This window comes from Manihot esculenta, chromosome 15 (genome assembly GCF_001659605.2).
Source record: "Manihot esculenta cultivar AM560-2 chromosome 15, M.esculenta_v8, whole genome shotgun sequence".
In the NCBI taxonomy this organism is placed as follows: domain Eukaryota; kingdom Viridiplantae; phylum Streptophyta; class Magnoliopsida; order Malpighiales; family Euphorbiaceae; genus Manihot; species Manihot esculenta.
In genome coordinates this window covers 30,723,427-30,740,912 of record NC_035175.2, presented here as the reverse complement: position 1 = coordinate 30,740,912, position 17,486 = coordinate 30,723,427, and the positions used below count along the sequence as shown (strand labels likewise).

The 17,486-nt window shown below is 36.8% G+C and overlaps 1 protein-coding gene across 2 annotated transcripts; it reads right to left on the bottom strand.

Annotated features, from left to right (window-relative positions):
• Window positions 1–740: 740 nt before the first annotated feature.
• LOC110601785 (ubiquitin carboxyl-terminal hydrolase 2) lies at window positions 741–8,115 on the bottom strand. 2 transcript variants are annotated; one of them, XM_043951176.1, is made up of 7 exons: window positions 7,891–8,115; window positions 7,154–7,201; window positions 5,517–5,555; window positions 4,935–5,062; window positions 2,243–2,289; window positions 2,046–2,148; window positions 741–1,936 (listed from the first exon to the last, which is right to left on the bottom strand). In XM_043951176.1, the coding sequence occupies exons 2-7, from the start codon at window positions 7,182–7,184 to the stop codon at window positions 1,172–1,174; spliced, it is 1,113 nt and encodes a 370-aa protein (XP_043807111.1). In that variant the 5' UTR covers window positions 7,185–7,201; window positions 7,891–8,115; the 3' UTR covers window positions 741–1,171. The 2 variants fall into 2 exon arrangements, with proteins under 2 accessions (XP_043807111.1, XP_021594788.1); XM_021739096.2 differs by lacking the exon at window positions 4,935–5,062 and having other exon boundaries at window positions 5,509–5,555; window positions 7,891–8,112.
• Window positions 8,116–17,486: the final 9,371 nt, after the last annotated feature.

Here is a 17,486-nt window from a genome sequence, read left to right as displayed (position 1 = left end):
CAGGAGGCTAGAACAATTAAAAGGATTCCTATTGCTCCATAGAAGATTGAGCATTAGTTGATTGGAGCTCTACATGGAAACTACCATTCGAAACTCTTTACCAATGGGGTTCCTGTTAAAAGGCAACTTAAGCAAAAGAGGCATTCCTATAAAATGTGAGGGATGGATGAGGAATCACCGAGGCCAAGGTAATCTGGTATGCAGGCCACGTTCTCATAAACCAAGCTTAAATGGTTTTACATCCTTTGCTCAGTGGTAGTGTAAACTTTCACAAGACTTCAGGGATGATATTGACCTGCCAGAAACTGTACCAATAACTAGCTGGGCAATATGGAAAGAGAGGAATAGCAACTTTAACTTATTGCAGAATGATCCAAGTGCAATAGAAAAAACCTTCATCACGTTATCTGAAATATAAATGTGTTGCTTGGATTGCAAAGAATGTTTTAGTTTCCTCTCTTCTAGCAGGTGAAGGTGAGGCGGTACTAGAGGCTCTAAAGCTACCTAAAATATGGGACTTTAGCTTCTCTGCTGGGGGAGATACCAGCCATAATTAAAACTCTTAGCGTTGATGAGCAGCATCAAGATCAATAGATGAGCTAATTGCGCTGCTGAATGTCTAACAAATTAACCATTAGAAGTTTGGTTCCTTGTAACTGCTTGACTGCCACTCCAGTGGCTCTTTAATTAGCCCCAATTTGAATAATAAGTTAAAAATTGACCAAATTTAACATCCCTAATAAATGAACATTATCCATTAGTATTTCTACCATTAAAACCTGAATTATACAAAAACTCTGGAATCCATAGCCAAACCAAGTAAACAAAACGACAACACAGCCTCAGAACTCGTGCCATTTTGATTTGCTATACAAGCTCCACATGATCCCAATACTTCAACATTAAACATAGCAAGCAGTCTTAAGGCTTCACAGTGAGATGCTTGAACCTCTCAAAGCCTTCACATGCTACGATTTCTTTCAAAGCACCTAGGGGGATGGGGAATAGTGACCTAGAGAGAGAATCAAGAACAACGAACTAGCACCAGAGAAAACAAATGTGCTAACATACCAAAAATTTGCCAAAGTCCTCTATAAATTAACTATAAGAACATAAATATCTTATACAGTACATGGCACCCGACCAGAGATCTCACCTTTCCTTGAGAAAATCATGTTTTCTGCTTGGCCTTCTCGATAAGGGGCTTCAGCTGCTTCTTCTCGGCAAGAATCTTCAGGAAGTTGAACAAAAAGGGTATATAATTGTGCTTCCTCCGAATGTTCTCAGTCCTCCACTTCTTGAATTTTTCCTCCTCCATCAATATCTTCTCAGTTGCAGTCTCAATCCCAGTATTTACCTCAGATAGTGATTTGTTCAATGCTTCAAAGTTGCTGCTATCCACCATCCTATCCGACTGCAATGAAGCAAGCTGCTGCAAAATACGCTCCCTCCTCCTTTGCAGCTCCTTGAGTTCAGCAGTATATATTTCTCTCCGGTTCTTGATTATTGCCATGAGATTGAATCTGATTTCACTTTTAGAATACCTCTCAATGCGTTCTTGGATCACTGGTTGCACCATTTGCAACCAGTCCATATCATTGTGCCCACCAGTACACTGGCCAAGGCTAATGGGACCCTCTTTCAAACCATCAAGCTCGTACAGAACTCCATCAACAGGCAAATAACTTATAAAATGGTACACATCATCATCTTTTCCAGCAGCCTTCTGCTCCTCAGGAACAAAGGGCTCAGGTCTTGCAAAACTGTTATGAGCTGCACGTATAACTTCACTGTTGTTAATGGCCAAACCTTTGAGTTCAGGTGGAAAATTCCTCGTGAATTCTTTCAATTTAGACAATTCTGGGCCAATGTCAATATCTGGGCAGTTCATTAGAATAGATAGAATTGCTTGGGTTGCACAGGCATTGTTGATCACCTAAAAGATGAGGGCAAAAAGGAAAAAGAGGGGAAAAAAAAAAAAGAACTTATAAAGCAGGCAACATGTTAATAATGCTACAACAACAATTAATCTCACAGAAACAGACCTGACTGGCAAAGAAAAGGTTGGAGTTTGAATCCTTTAAGACAGGACGTTCATCTTTTTCCCCTGGATGCCATTTGAAAAGGAAAACCAACCCATATATAGGCCTGATAAAAAAGAAGGAAATATTTTTTTTTATTTAATATTAAAGTGGATATGAAGATGAAAAGAAGGTAAAGAACAATGAAATTGATAAACCACCTAAGGCTGTCTAGAGAATCCAGGTCCAAAGAATACAGCTCCTCGACCTGCTTAGACACATCAAAATATTACATACATAAACACAGATAAAGAGAGAGATGAGAAGCAACTAGTTATGCACTAATATGCAGTTATTGAACACATGACAAAATCTACAAGCATCAAACTATTGGACTACAGCTGAAGAAATTTATCAATCCGCACTAACGGTCATGAATTCAAAAAATACATGAAGACTTCCAGTGTAGTAAAATCTTTATCACTGATTCACTGGAAAACACAAGCTATGAAATATAACTTCTAATATTCATATGAAGAATGCGTATACGTATTATTACAATTTTACAACAAATTAGAAAAGAAGATGATAACCTCCCCACATGATAACTAATCGGACCCAATATCAAATGTTATCATCAAATATTAAATAGTTTGGCTATAATCATGAGAAAGCATAAATGTTTTGACCATAGTTGTTAAATCGAGATTCAAATCAAGAATCAAAATCTTTATTTTATGAATTCAAAATCGAATTGAATCATAAGATTTGCTAAGACTTCTAAAAATCAATTAAAAAATAATATATGTTCTAGAAACAAGTAAAAAATATATTATAATAACATAGTTTGCTAACTATAGAATTATCATTTATCTAATTATAAATATTCTTCATAATAGAATAATATGTAGTATGTCATATATTTTTTGCTATAAATTATGAACTTTGAAATTGTAGACAATAGTTTTCATTATACATATATTGAAACTCTTATTTAAATTTGGTCATATAATTAAATAGTAAAAATTAAGTTGATTAATTAAAAAGAAAAAGACAGAAGCGGGGGAGGGAAAAGAACAGCTAGCGGAAGAAAAATAACTAAGATCTTAAATTTTATATACACTTTTTTATAGCGAAAATGAATAAGATCTTAAATTTTGACAATATAAGAGCTAAACAAACTCTTTATAAATAATTAATTGCATCGGGTGAAAATTTGGTCGATTCATAATGATTCACCTTATTCAGTATCAATTTGTTTGATTTAGTCACAATCCATGTACTTTGTATATTCGAACCAAGAATCGTAAGATTCGAACCAAGAATCATAAGATTCAGCTATATATAAGATTCACCCCATTGATTTGAATTGATTTGTTGAAAATAGTTTGAATTGTAAGATTTAAATCGAGAATCATAAGATCCTAACAACAGCGGTTTGGACTTTATTGTCCAATTGGGAATATACTATAAATGTTGTTTTAAAATTTTAACGACATAGGAAAAAAAAAAGACCTCCCCACCTCCTCTTAATTTAGGGCTCAACAAATGAGTAGCTAAAGCCTTATAACTTAAGACTTAAGGCCCCATGATATAAAGCTTATGGCATGTGTAATCAGCCAGTTTAAATCAAAGTCCAATTTCGTCAAGGTCCAAGTATCCTACCAATGCAAAGAGAGACCACCACCTGGCTTTACAAATTGGGGCTCAATGGCATGTGTAACCAAGGCATTATAATTTAAGACTTAATGTGAAACCAGCACAAGATTAAATGGGAGTCTAATTATCCAACAAATGTAAAGAGACCTCCTCTTGGCCTTAAATTTAGGGCTTAGTACCATGAGTAACCAAGGCTTATAATCTAAGGCTTAAAGCATGTGGAACCAGCATGATTAAATCAAGGTCCATTTTTATCCTATTGATCTAGAGAAGTCTCCACTTGTTTCATTCTTCTTCTTCTTCTTCTTAATAAGAACTAACATCATGTGTAACTTTATTTTGAGAGATTAACTGAATTGGACAAGTTTTCTCCCATATATCATACAGCATCCCTTATGCTTGCATATAAGCAAAGAAACCTAAGTCATTCCTCATTCCTTTTGCTGCTCCCTTTCTTCTTCTTCTTTTCCTACCTCTTGTGACGACAACCAATTTGGCCTTCCTACCCTTGCTTACTTCTTGTTCTCCTCCCTCCTCTTCCTACTCCTTATCTACTTCCATCTCTTCTTCTTCTTCCATTATACTTCACAAATTCTGGCTCCTTTATATCCCCCTCGAGAGTCCAAATTGATCTGCATTTGAAGTCAAGACTCAAGTCCACTCCTGCATTGCATCAGAGAGTATGCTCATGCTAAGACTAGTGCGCTCCTATCATCACTATTAAGAGCTCGCAAGGTTTGTGCTCTTGTGAGTCTACGCTCTAAACTCTAATGCTCTTGTCGCATGGGTTTTGTTATTGCATTTGTATTTTGATTTGTTGTAAGCTATGATTGATCTTGCATTTTGTATTGATGGGCAGTTGTATTATGTGGTTGGGTTTTGATTTGTTGTATCCTGAGGTTGGATTTGCTGTAATTTTTTTTTTTTTTTGGGATTTTGTAGTAATTTGCTGTTTTGATTAAAGATTTGTTCTTGCTACTTGAAATCTGGGTTTTGTTTTAGGAACCATGTTAACTAAGATTTGTAGCAATCTGCAGTTGGATTTCTTTTTTTTTTTTTTTCTTTTGAGATTTGAAAATATGATTTTGGAAGTTTGATAATTGCAAAACAAATGAACCAAATTGATTCATTTTGGTTGAATTTGGTTGAACTCGTTTTTTACTTCAGTTTGGTTCCTCAAACTATGCTTTTTGATAATTCAACTTTGCCAATTCTATCCGGTGTGATTTAAAACCAAACTAACTGAAAACTCACCACTGAAAACTCAATCTGGGATGCAAATGCCACAAGATTTGGGTGGTGGAACCCAAGGGTATAAGGCAAATTTGGTGACTGGATGATAACAAGGAAAATGTTGACTGTGATGTTATTGTTCTTGATGGCTGCAAAGCAGTGATGATACAGGAAATTTAGTGGACTGATGGTTGAAAAGCAGAGATAATAAGAGCACTTTAGGGGCAGTGGTGGTGGCGACAAAGATTAGGTTCTAAAGTTGAAGTGATGTGATAACAATGTAATGGTGATTACCCTATTTTTTAAAGAATGAATTTATTACAAGAGTGCATTCCATTTTTGGAAGTTGCCATACCGTGAAATGTGCATCTACACAAACAAAAATATTTCATACCATGTCAAATTAAAATAAATGCCAAAAAGATTAAGTTGCCTCCTGGAGTTAAAAATTAAGGCTCAAAATAAAAACAGATAAAGAACAGGATCACAACATTTAAATCCTATGCAACTTTTTAGAAAAACAAACAGCATTATACCATAAGAAGCACTTTGTGAAAATTGCAACAAAAATCATATAACAAATTTGAAAGGTTACCTGCACACCTTTCACTTGCATTTGTTGTATAAGTTCCGTAAAAACACCTGAAATAAATAAAAAAAAATATTTGCTAATGTCTTTGTAATAATCGACTCTTAAGTCCTGCCCTAATGAAATTCAACTTCAAAGAAATCTCATTTAAAAGAAGCAAAAAAAAAAAAAAAAATGAAATGGCTCCCAAAGATATGTTGCATGCAAGAAATGCAGTGCACTCTAAGAAAAAGAAGGGGTGGCGCCTCACCCCGCCTCTCGCCTTTTTTCACCTTTAACAACAATGCACTATATATTTTTCAGTTAAAAGCAATTTTTTTAAATTATGCTACTGACTTACAAATAAAAAAAATATATAATGTGAAATATTGCCAAATGGATCCCATAATTAATTTTTATTTATTTGCAAGTATCCCACAGCCTATTTATGAATTAAAATACTAATCTGAAAAATAGCACCAAATCAATAGCTGCTGCTAATGAAGATATTACCAATTCATCATTAAAATGCATCTTCCATCACTAATCACCCCCACCCCCCTTAATTATCGTTTCCAAAATCTCAAACAATAAATCTACCTTCACCACATTCTATATCCCATTGATTTTGGCATGACCCAAGGAAATGTAAATCTATGTATCTGTTACAACAGTAACAACTATGCCTTGATTCAAACTAGTTAAGATCAACTACCATTCTGCTCTCTTAGATATCAAGTCTGCATTAATGTCCATAACTTGTAAATCTTTTGATAATTGATACCACTTCCCCCCATATCCAGTTAGGTCTCTCCCACCCCCTTCTCACTCCTTGCCCTAATATCTTATTAAACTTGCATACTAGAGCATGCATAATATCTTTCACATGTAACAAAAATAATAATGAAGGTAGATGGATGGAAAAAAGTTAAATACTGAAGAGCCTATACTACATGGTTTTGCCATATCAGCATTCTAGCTAATTATAACAAAAATAGTGAAATATAATTGTTAAGACAAATGCTAAAGAGAATAGGATGATGATAAGATTTTACTTTTAGAAGTTCAACATTTGTCCTAGTACATAAATTTTCGCTTGAACTAAGTGGGAAAAGTGTATTGTACTCCCAACACTCAATTTCAACCTATTACACCTTTTAAGATTTTTCATTAACAAACAGGCACAATTTCCCTAACACAACAATATATAATAAAATAAATCGTTATATTTAAGTTGAAATCAAGAGATATGAATGGATGAGTTCCACAAATTAGGTTATAAAAATAACAATTGGCGATTGCAAAAGGTCAAAGTAGACAGTAAAGGATGGAATTGATCTTTCCCAATTAGTCCAGGAGCAAATTTATATATGTTGATAATTAGACATGTTTTCTGATGAACTGTCCCCTTTCATTGTTAGACACGTTTCGAGTAAATTGAGAAGTAAAAACAGATAGGCAGATGTAACATTTTATGATAACTAGTACAGGCAGAACTTAGATTTCTCCATAGTGCTCACATGCATTTCTTCCTAGCGACAAGAATAATTCACAAGAAACAATAATAATAAAAAGATAGACCAAAAATAGGGAAATACTAAAATAATAATTCCAACCTAAGCAAAAAAAAACAGATGGGAGATTAAATAAACAAAGAGCACACCAACCATACCAGGATCAGACTCAATAGTACACCAAGACATGATTGGAACTCTACAACCTGTATGCAAAAAAGAAAAAACAACAAAAAAAAGAAATAAATAGTCAAATAATTGACACAAAAACAAAAAGAAAGAGGACCAAATACAAAGAAACTTTTCCAGTTTGATATTGTCAAAATATAAATGGCAGTCGGGTAGCATATCCAAGAAACTTTGACCACCTGCATCTGAACATAGTTAATATTCCCGCCACCCATGCCCATAGTTACCAGATTCGCCTAACACCCCTGCTTTCGCAATACTTAAATTTTTTTTACCTCAATACCAAAATGCCAAATTTCATATCTAAATACCAAATCAATGTCAGCATTCCATCTCCTTAAAATGATAATAATTAAATCGAGTCTCCGCACTCCATATCCTTAAATCAGATCTTAGCATTTCACCAACAGAAACCCATTCAAAAAACAATACAAACCCACAGAAATTCAAACCATCAATTCAACTGAAACCTACATATTCAAAGCAATTGAACTCCATAACCATAGTTCAAATCCCAACATAGTCAAAGCAACATAAGCCCATTCAAAGAGCAATCCACCCATACAGAAATTTAAACCCACAAGAATTCAAACCAGCATTCAAATGAAACCTACCTATCAACAAAAGTCCATATGAAACAAAAAAAGTCCTCCATGCAAACTCATCCATAGAAACTTCCCACAGAAAACCAGTACGAAAAATATACCTGCGGCGGCGAAGTAGGAGGACAACAGCAGCAAGGAGCAGTATCGAGAGAGAGCGTCGGCGATGGAGGAGCAGCAGCGTGACAAGGGAGAAGAAGCCGCGGAACGATTGAGGAGCAGCAGCGGCGTGATGAGGGACGTAATCCAAGGGAAGTGGAGCGGCGGCTGTGTATCAATGTGAATGGGCGGAATTGCAGATTGCGATGTAGAAGTCTGGTTTAGGTTTAGTTTTTTTCTTTTAATATTTTTTTTAGTATAATAAAAAAAACTTTATTTTTTCATATTGAATGAATTACTATTTAGCCGTAGATAAATTCATTAGTTGCTTTTTTTAATATATTAAAATATTTTTAAAATTTTAAAAAATTTAACAATTAATTTTTTTTAATTTTATCTATTAAATATTTTTTATATGGAAAGGTTAATTAATAGATATTTTATAAATTTTAAAATTAATTAATAAAATTTTTAAAATTATAAAGAGTAAATAGTAAAATATTTAAAAAATAAATATTAATTAATAGAATTTTAAAATATATATTTTAATATGTTTTTTAAAATAAAAAACTAACTAATTAATGAATTTTTATATAATATATAAAATAAATAATAATTTTTTGTCTCGTATTTTAACAAATACTAGAAAAATGACCATATCAAAGTTTATACATTTAAATTTATTAATAGTTCATAGATCATTTATTTTAATACATATAAATTTATTTAAAATTCAAGGAGATTTTTCCTTCCCCTCATCATCCTTGCTTGTTCCGCTTGGAATCTTTCCTAAAAACTTTCTTTTTTTCATTTTTTCCTAAAGTTCACTTAATTAATTTTTAAATAGTGATGGAAATAAATATTGCAAAAATTTGAAACAGCTTGAAATATACTCACATCTTATTTTTTTCATAGTTAGATTTAATTTGTCTTAAAATCAAATCACTTCATAGTTTTGGAATTGATAAAAATTGTAATTCAGAAGAACCAATTGATATGAAAACATGACCAACTCGTGATCAAGAACGCCAAATACACACTTGACAACGAACGAGATTTAGATAATTTTCAAGGGATTATTCTATTATACCCCTAACTAACTAATGTAATTAGTAATATAAATAATCAAGTGATTCCAGTTAGAGAACGCCACAACAAATTCTTGATAAATTAAATAAACATGAAGGAAATCCATATTAGAATGCCATAAAGTTGAATCTTGATAAGTTGCTAAATAACGGAGAAGAACTAAAATATTATTCATAACATCATTTCTCTTCATTAATTTGTAGCTGCCACCTTAAGGGTGTTTTTATAGTCTCCAAATCATAATTCTAGTATATGAATGTATAATTACAGTATAGGTTGGATCCCATAAGTCCATTGGTTAGTAAACTAAAGAGCTAACTATCCTTATATTAAAATAGAGAGAATAAGCAGCATGAGTGAAGGAAATTAGGGAGGAAAAAAGTGGTAAGTTATAAGCAAGTGAATGATGAGAGGACAATGATGGAATGATGAAAATCGAATCAGGAAAAGTGAACCGATGAAGCTTTACTTGCATGAGGGTGTGTTCAAGGCTATAGTGGGTGACATGTGCTGGAAAGAATAAAAAAGATGAAGATTGTTATAATTGAGATGAAAAACGACGTGCAGGGAAGTGACTTGAAGCAATTATTAGGCGATGTTGTTAGATGGGCTATTAATAGTTGGTACCTGTGGAATGCGTGTGATTGTAAGGGTCATAATTTCTAGTGGTTAGTACAATGCTTTTATGTTTGTAATTCTTCCTTATTGATTTTGCATTGAATAGTAGCCTTGGGTACAACTAGTAGTACATCTAGTGCCAACACTTCATATAGGGTAAATCACTATGCACTCCACATGTTCGACACTATTTCACAATGACTATTGTGTTTTTTTTTTTTTACTATGATGGTTCCCTAACAGCCTCTAAAGTGAGTGGGTCTTTATGGTGGCTCTATCAATAATTCTTTATATTGGTATGACGTCCTTAGTTTGGAATTGCTAGGGAATTTGGCAATCTCGAACAGTGCGAGTTCTACGTGAGCTCCTTTATAAATATTGCCCTTATATAGTTTTTCTTATGAAAACTAAATAGAGACACCAACATATCACAATCTCGCAATGCCAGTGTGGATATCCTCATTCATTATTTGTTGATCCGGTTGATATTAAAGGTGGTTTGTCTCTTTGGTGGGATAATTCTGTTGACTTGGATTCTCGTTTTTTCTGCCACAATTTTTCTAGATGGTCTTATTACTATGAAAGATACTAAACAGTGTTAGAAAATGATTTTTATTTATGATTGTTCAGATAGAGTACATAGAGATGGTCTATGGGCAAATTTGGCTACTTTAAGCCCACCTATGTCCCTGCCGTGTTGTTGCATTTAAGCTTTTAATGCTATTCACTCCGATGAAGATAAATTGGGCAAATGTACCGTGACTACTTCCCAGATATTGGGCTTTAATGCTTTCATCTTGCATTGTGCTTTGTTGGATTTGCCATGGACCAGGCTTCCATTCACTTGGTTTAATAAGCGTTTTGGCACTCATGCTATACAATAGAGATTCGATAGAGCCTTGGTGTCAACAGAGTAGCAACGTTAATTTTTGCGAGCTCACCTTATACATGAAGCTCTAGTCGAGTCAGATCACATGCGTCTAATTTTTCTTTTGGATCCCCCTTCAGCTCGATGTAACTTTCTATTTCGCTTTGAAGCTAAGTGGTTACTCCATCCTCAATATTTTGATGTTGTTTCTTCTGCCTGGCATATGTCTGTCTTTGGTTCTTTGATGTGCTCTTTTATGCAACATTTGAAGGCCAGTCGATCCTCTTCGAACTGGTGGCATAGTAGTGTCTTTAAAGGTGACATTTTAAGGATGCAATCTATTCAGCAACAGTTGAAGGATCTTTATTCCAAGCCTTTTGATTCTCAAAATGCAGTTATAGAATCTTCTTTATTGTCTGCTCTCCATGATTTGCAGCAACGAGATAAACTTCACTGAAAACAAAGATCTCGGATACAATGATTGTAAGAAGGTGATTATAATTCTAAGTTTTCTCATTTGACTACCTTATAGAAAGGACAACACAATGTCATTACTAGATTGCAAAGTGACTCTGGTTTGTGGATTAAGGGTGAGTCTATGATCCAATCTCTAGTGCGTGATTTTTTTCAACAGTTGTATACTGTCGGACAACTTATTGGCAGTGGTGATGACGTCCGACTCATTCGCCGCCTAGTCACAGATGAGATTAATGCTACGCTTTTGGCACCTGTTTTAAATGATGAGATTAAAAAGGCAGTCTTTGAGTTAGGCAGTACCAAAGCTCCTAGTCCTAATGGTTTCTCATGTTTATTTTATCAAAGTAACTAGGATTTAATTGCACTTGATATGTGTAATGTGGTGTGCAGTTTTTCTACTAAGGGATATCTACCAAAGGAATTTAATAGAATCAATATTGTTCTCATTCCAAAGTGTGTCAATCCAATTGTTTTGTCTTAGTATAGGCCAATTAGCCTTTACAATTTTATTTACAAAGTTATTTCCAAGACTTTGGTTAATCAATTGAAGCTGTGGATGACTCTCTTATCTCACAGGACCAAGCTGTCTTCATTCTGCATTGTGCTTTTCAAGATAACATCATTATTGCTCATGGAGTGTTTCACTACCTTAAAACTTCTTGCAATAAATCTCATGCTATGGCAATAAAGCTGGATATATACATGGCATATGATAAAGTGGTGTGGTCTTTTTTGCAATAGGTTCCACGGCAAATGGGTTTGTTGTTCAGGTGGTGCAGCTCCATACTTATTTTTGTTTGTTTATCTCAAGCTCTTTCTTATTTGATTATGGCTTCTAGGGCAGATGGTCATCTTCAGGGTTTGCAGATTTCTCGTAATGCTTCTTCTCTTTCTATTATTTTGTTTGCTGATGATACTTTGCTTTTTGCTAAGGCGACTAGAAGTGAGGCTAGTCATTTGTTGGATATTATTAAGGCCTACTCTTCAGCTTCTAGTCAATGCATTAACTTTTTCAAATCTCATGTATATTTTAGTCGACTAATACCATTGCCTTTAAAATGGAAAATTTTACAGATTTTTCATATGCGAGAAATGTTATACAATGATAAATATTTGGGATTACCAACTATATTGGGTAGGTCTAAGCAGAAGGCATTGCATTGGGTTGAGGATTGTATTTATTCTAAGCCGCAAGCTTGGAAGCAAAAACCACTATCTCAGGCTAGTCGAGCTACTTTGATTCAATCAGTTCTTACTGAGATCCCATCTTATTCCATATCTCTCTTTCGCTATCCTAAATAATTTTTTGCTAAGTTGAATGGCATTTTAGCCAATTTTTGATGGGGAGGAGATGGGGAGACCCATAAGATGCATTGGCTTTGATGGCAACACTCTTGCTTATCTAAATTTTATGGAGGTTTAGGATTTAGGGATTTTGAAAAATTCAATTTGGCATGCTTAGCTAAGCAATGTTGGCGCCTTCTTCAGAATCTATCCACTTTGTGGGATCAACTTCTTAAAGCTCGTTACTTTCCTCGCTCATCTCTTTAAGATGCTCCCCATAGGAAGTGATGTTCCTAGATTTGGCAGGGATATTTTGAAAGGAGGCATCAGGATGAATATTAGCGATGGCAGTTATACTCTCATTTGGCATGATCCATGGGTTCCTGATATTCCTGGTTTTCATGTTGTCAGGCCACTTCATTGCCCTCCCCATGTTCGTTGGATGGCAGATTTGATAGATCGACATAATTTGGACTGGAATCATCAGTTGGTGCACTAACTTTTTCCATTAACCCAGGCTAATGCTATTCTACCGGTGGCTCCTATAGGCACTCCTAATTCCTTATTTTGGCACTTTGAGTGGCATTGGGAGTATATAATCAAGTCTGATTATCAATATCTTGTTCAACAATCCTTTGGCCAAGTTTCTATCTCACAACCTTCATCTTCGTCTTATCTTTCAAAGTCTATTTGGCAATGTACCTAGTCCCTTCCAGTTCAACCTAAACTTAATATTTTTCTTTGGCATTTATTGCATAATGTAGTTCTTGTCTTACACAATTTGGTGTTGTGTGGAATTAAAGTTTCTCCTATGTGTCACTTTTGCTTAGTACAAATAGAAACATTGGAGCATGCTCTCTTTCTTTATCGACATGCACGTGCCACTTGGTTTATGTAATACCCAGCTAGACTCCGGCATCGGAACTCCCACTTTCCGGCGGAATCTCGGATGTCAGAATCCTCTAGAAGGGTAGAATATGATTTTCTAAAGTGTTTTCATGTGTTTTATGGTTTTAATAAGAAAAGAAATTGAGTTTTGAAAGAAATAGACCAAGGAAGAAAATCCAGGTTCGGCCACCTAACATGGGGAGTTTGCGGAAGCACCTTTGGCTCCCGAAGGTGGTCTAGCCAGCCACCTATAAAAGACTCCTTGTCCGAAAATGGGTGAGTTTTCTGTCTCTATTTTCGGGCATAGGTGAGATTTCGCCTTTCCATGGTCGATTTGTTGTTTTTCTTCAATCCCTTCATGTTTTTAATGAGTTTTTACTTGGTTTTGAAGATTTTTGAGCTCAAGATCAAGTTTTGAAGCTTGGAGACCCCCGGAGCTCGTTCCTCCACATCTCCAAGTTTGGAATCACATCTCCTCTCGATCTTCAAGAGGTAAGTGTAGATCCTTCTCTTCTTTCATGTTTTAAGTAAGTTTTAAGAAGGGATTAAGGGTTTAAGGGTTTTAATGCATGTTTAGGCTAGTTGTTAAATGTTAGGATTTATGTGCCCTTTATGTTAAATGCATGCTTTATGTGAAGTTTGTTGGGGTATAGGCTAGTATTATGCCCCTATATGCTTGAATAAGTGTTTATGCATGTTTTAGGATAGTTGAATGCTTGTTGTGAAGTTTTGGGTGGCTGAATGCATGAGGCGGAATCGAGTTCTGCTATTCTGGAGAACCCAGGTTCTGCTGCCGAAGCCATGTTCGGCTACCGAACCTGCCAGGGAAGGCAGTTTAGGCTGCCTAAACTCGCCCCCGAAAGTTTGGACTTTCAGCTCTGGAGGGGAGTTTCGGCCGCCGAACCTGCCCCCGAAAGTGGGTGACTTTCGGCTCTAGAAGAACTTTCGGTCGCCGAACCCTGCCCCCGAAAGTGCCTGACTTTAGGCTCTGGAGGGACTTTCAGCTACCGAACCTACCGTCGAAAGTGCCCTGTTCAGCCTTCCTTTGCATGTTTTCTATGCATGTTTGGGTGATGTTTTAGGGGTTTTGGGGGAGTTGTTTAGAGTTATGTTAGAGTTTGTTTGGTCCCTCATTTGAGTTCACCTGTGTAGGATCGGACCCGAGGAACTAAGGAGGCCAGTAGTGTTAGCTGCTTCAGAGTTAGTTCAAAGTCAGCCAGAGGTGAGTAGAACAGAACTTTTTTTATTTTAAACGCAATGAAATTTTTTTAGCATGATCCATGCATCACAAATGCCATGATATGTATTAGGTTGTTTTGCATTAGAATTCACGAACGTGATGTATTGCATAATATGATGTTGATGTGGATGGATATTGGATGATCCACTAGCCCTCGATATGGCATGTTATGATACGGTATGGAAGTCCAGTGAGGCCCATTCTACGCCCCTGGCACGATGTGAGAGAAAGACCAGTGAGGCACATTCTACGCCCCTGGCACAATTGGAATATGTAGAGGGTTATTGGTGACAAGTCCGTCCGTGATGTGAATTATTTGTGATGTGATGAATTTCATGATGGCATATGTTTATAAATTGTTTTTACTGCTCTACTCATTGGGCTTTAGTAGCTCACCCCTTTTCCTAACCCTCAGACTTGCAGGTTCAGGGTAGACCAGGAAGTCGCCAAGGTTGAAGGCTATGTTAAGTGTATTAGACTAGTAGTGGACATGTAATATAAATGATGTAATATAATGATGTAAAGTAATGCTTTATGGATTAGTGTTGTGCTTGGCCCTAATAGTAGTGTTAATTCCCTTTTGTACATGATCGTATGTTAATGTTTTAATGATGAGTTATGTTGAACCAGGCTTGACATATGATATGTTGACCCAACTAGAGCATGTGATGAGGGCTCTAGTATGGGGTTTGTATGTTTTCAGTTATAGTGCATGCATAGGTCAAGCTTGGTGTATGAAAAAGTTTAAGTTTTTATGGAAATGTATGATCATGTATGGAATTTATCAAGTATGACAGGATGTATAGTAGGCTTGCTACGGGTCCCGGCGACCTTAAGTTGATCTGGATCCTAGCGCCGGTAGCGGTCCGGTTTCCGGGTCATTACAGATTGGTATCAGAGCCCTAGGTTCATATGGTCGGACCTAAAGAGTGTCGGGCTCATAGAGGTCATAGAAGGGCAAGCACAATAGGAAAAAAAAATCATGTCCACTAGGATAGGATGTAGAGTCCTGTCTTGATGATATGCATGTGCATTAATGATATGTGATGTATGTGGTGCGGGTTCATGTGCTTCCACATGAACCATATGATGTTAATGTTTATGTGTTTTATGTTGTGTTTTAGAACTCAGAATGCGAGGCACTCGTTGATCTGCATGATTGACTGGAGTCCCACCAGAGAATGAGGGCATGGATGCCCGTCCCCCTGCTTTGCCAAGGGTAATGTCATGCAGATCAAGTAGAGAGGGAACGTCAAGGGACCCTAGAAGGTCTTTTGATGTAAGCAGAAGGGGGACAGTTCAGGGTAGAATGTCAGCTGATGTAAGGGGATCAGAGGAGGATGAGCAGAGAAGAGATGGTAGCTTGGTCATGAACATGTAGGAAGAGGGCATGGGAGAATCTCAAGGAGGCGCTCAGGCCTCGGGGTTTGGTCATCCACCCAGTATCAACCCTTTCCTCAAGGCCCAGGGTATCCGATGGGGGGTACATCGGATTACTCCAGCTTTAACCTATATCCCTCCTGCATGCCCTACCCTCCTTTTTACCCACCATATCCCAGTACCCCATGTATCCACCCTCACCCTTCTATCCAAATCCAACAAACCCTAACCCAGGGAATGCTGCACCTCCTCCACCACTAGCAGAACCTGTAGCCCCTGAAATCCAAACACCTCAACCTAGCTCATCTGTGGGGAGCAAAGTAAAGATGACCGACTATTTGAAGTTGGATGCCCCCAAGTTTAAAATAGGAGATGGCTCGTTCGAGTATCTCAAGACAGTGAAGATGATAATGGATGAGCTAAGGGCTAGTAGCAGTAGAGCCATTCAGATGGCGAGGTTCACACTGAAGTGCAAGAAAGCAAGAGAATGATTCAAAAACTATGTGGACCCAAGGTTGGAGAGCTTATCCTGGGAGCAGTTTGCTAATGAGGTTGCAGGATGGGCTTTTCCGGATAGTTCAAGGGAGCTAAAGGTGGTTGAGTTTGAACGGTTAAGGCAAACAGAGGAGATGAGTGTAGATGAATACACAGACAGGTTTCTGAAGTTGCTGCAATATGTGGGCCAGGCTTATAATACAGATCAGAAGAAGGCCAGAAGGTATACCATAAGGCTCCACCTCAGGTATTCCTCCCTAATTTTGGCAGCAGAGAGAGAGGACTTCCACACCATAGTTGTAACGACCCCAAAATGGACCGTCACCGGCGCTAGGATTCAGGTAGGCTTAAGGCCGCCAGAACCCGTAGCAAGCCTGCTATACTCTCTGTGTACCTGTAAACCTCATACATGATCATACATTTTCTGTGAAAATAAAACTCTTTTCTGAACCAAGGCTTAACCTGTGCATGCACTATCTCTGTACTCTGTACTCATGTACTCTGTACTCTGTATCCCTGACTAGAGCTTGCTCTAGATGGGTTAACTCATACCTGTTAAGCCTGGTTTTCACATACAGGAAAACATATATACATATACAGATCATGTACAAAACATACATTACTAGGTCAAGCAACAACTATTACATCTCTTTAATATTACATGTCCACTCTAAGCTATTACAGATCTCTTTACTTTTCCTGTACTCTGCTGGACTGTCCCTGTACACTGTACACTGAACCTGCAAAACTGGGGTTAAGGGAGTGGGATGAGCTCTATAGCCCAGTGAGTAGAACAGTAAAACATCTCAGTAAAATATGATCTCATGGAATGTACCATATCACAGACAAGCCACATCAAGAGTAAACCTGTCACCACATAGTCCCAGTAACTCTGTGCCAGGGCGTAGAATCGAGCACCTGGTCTTCCTGTCATATATGTATATGTGTATATAACACCTCTGTACTTACCATTGCCAGGGCGTAGTCAAAGGCTCCTGGACTTTGCTATACCTGCCAGGGCGTAGTCAAAGGCTCCTGAACTTCGCTATACCTGCCAGGGCGTAGTCAAAGGCTCCTGGACTTCCTGTCTGAGACTATTGGATCATTCAGCATTCACTCACATCACCAAATAACGATGCAATGCAACATATTCGTGAATACTAATGCAATCAACCTATGGCATAAACATGATGCATGAGATATGCTAAAAGCAGTTTGTGGTTCAATTAAAAGTCATAAGTTTAGTTCCACTCACCTCTGGC

Coding starts and splice junctions, on each gene's coding strand:
- LOC110601785 (XM_043951176.1), bottom strand. CDS start 7,184: ATGTCTTGGTGTACTATTGAGTCTGATCCTG. Junction 2,149..2,242: donor GATTCTCTAGACAGCCTTAG/GTGGTTTATCAA, acceptor CTTTTTTATCAG/GCCTATATATGGGTTGGTTT. Junction 1,937..2,045: donor ACCTTTTCTTTGCCAGTCAG/GTCTGTTTCTGT, acceptor CTCATCTTTTAG/GTGATCAACAATGCCTGTGC.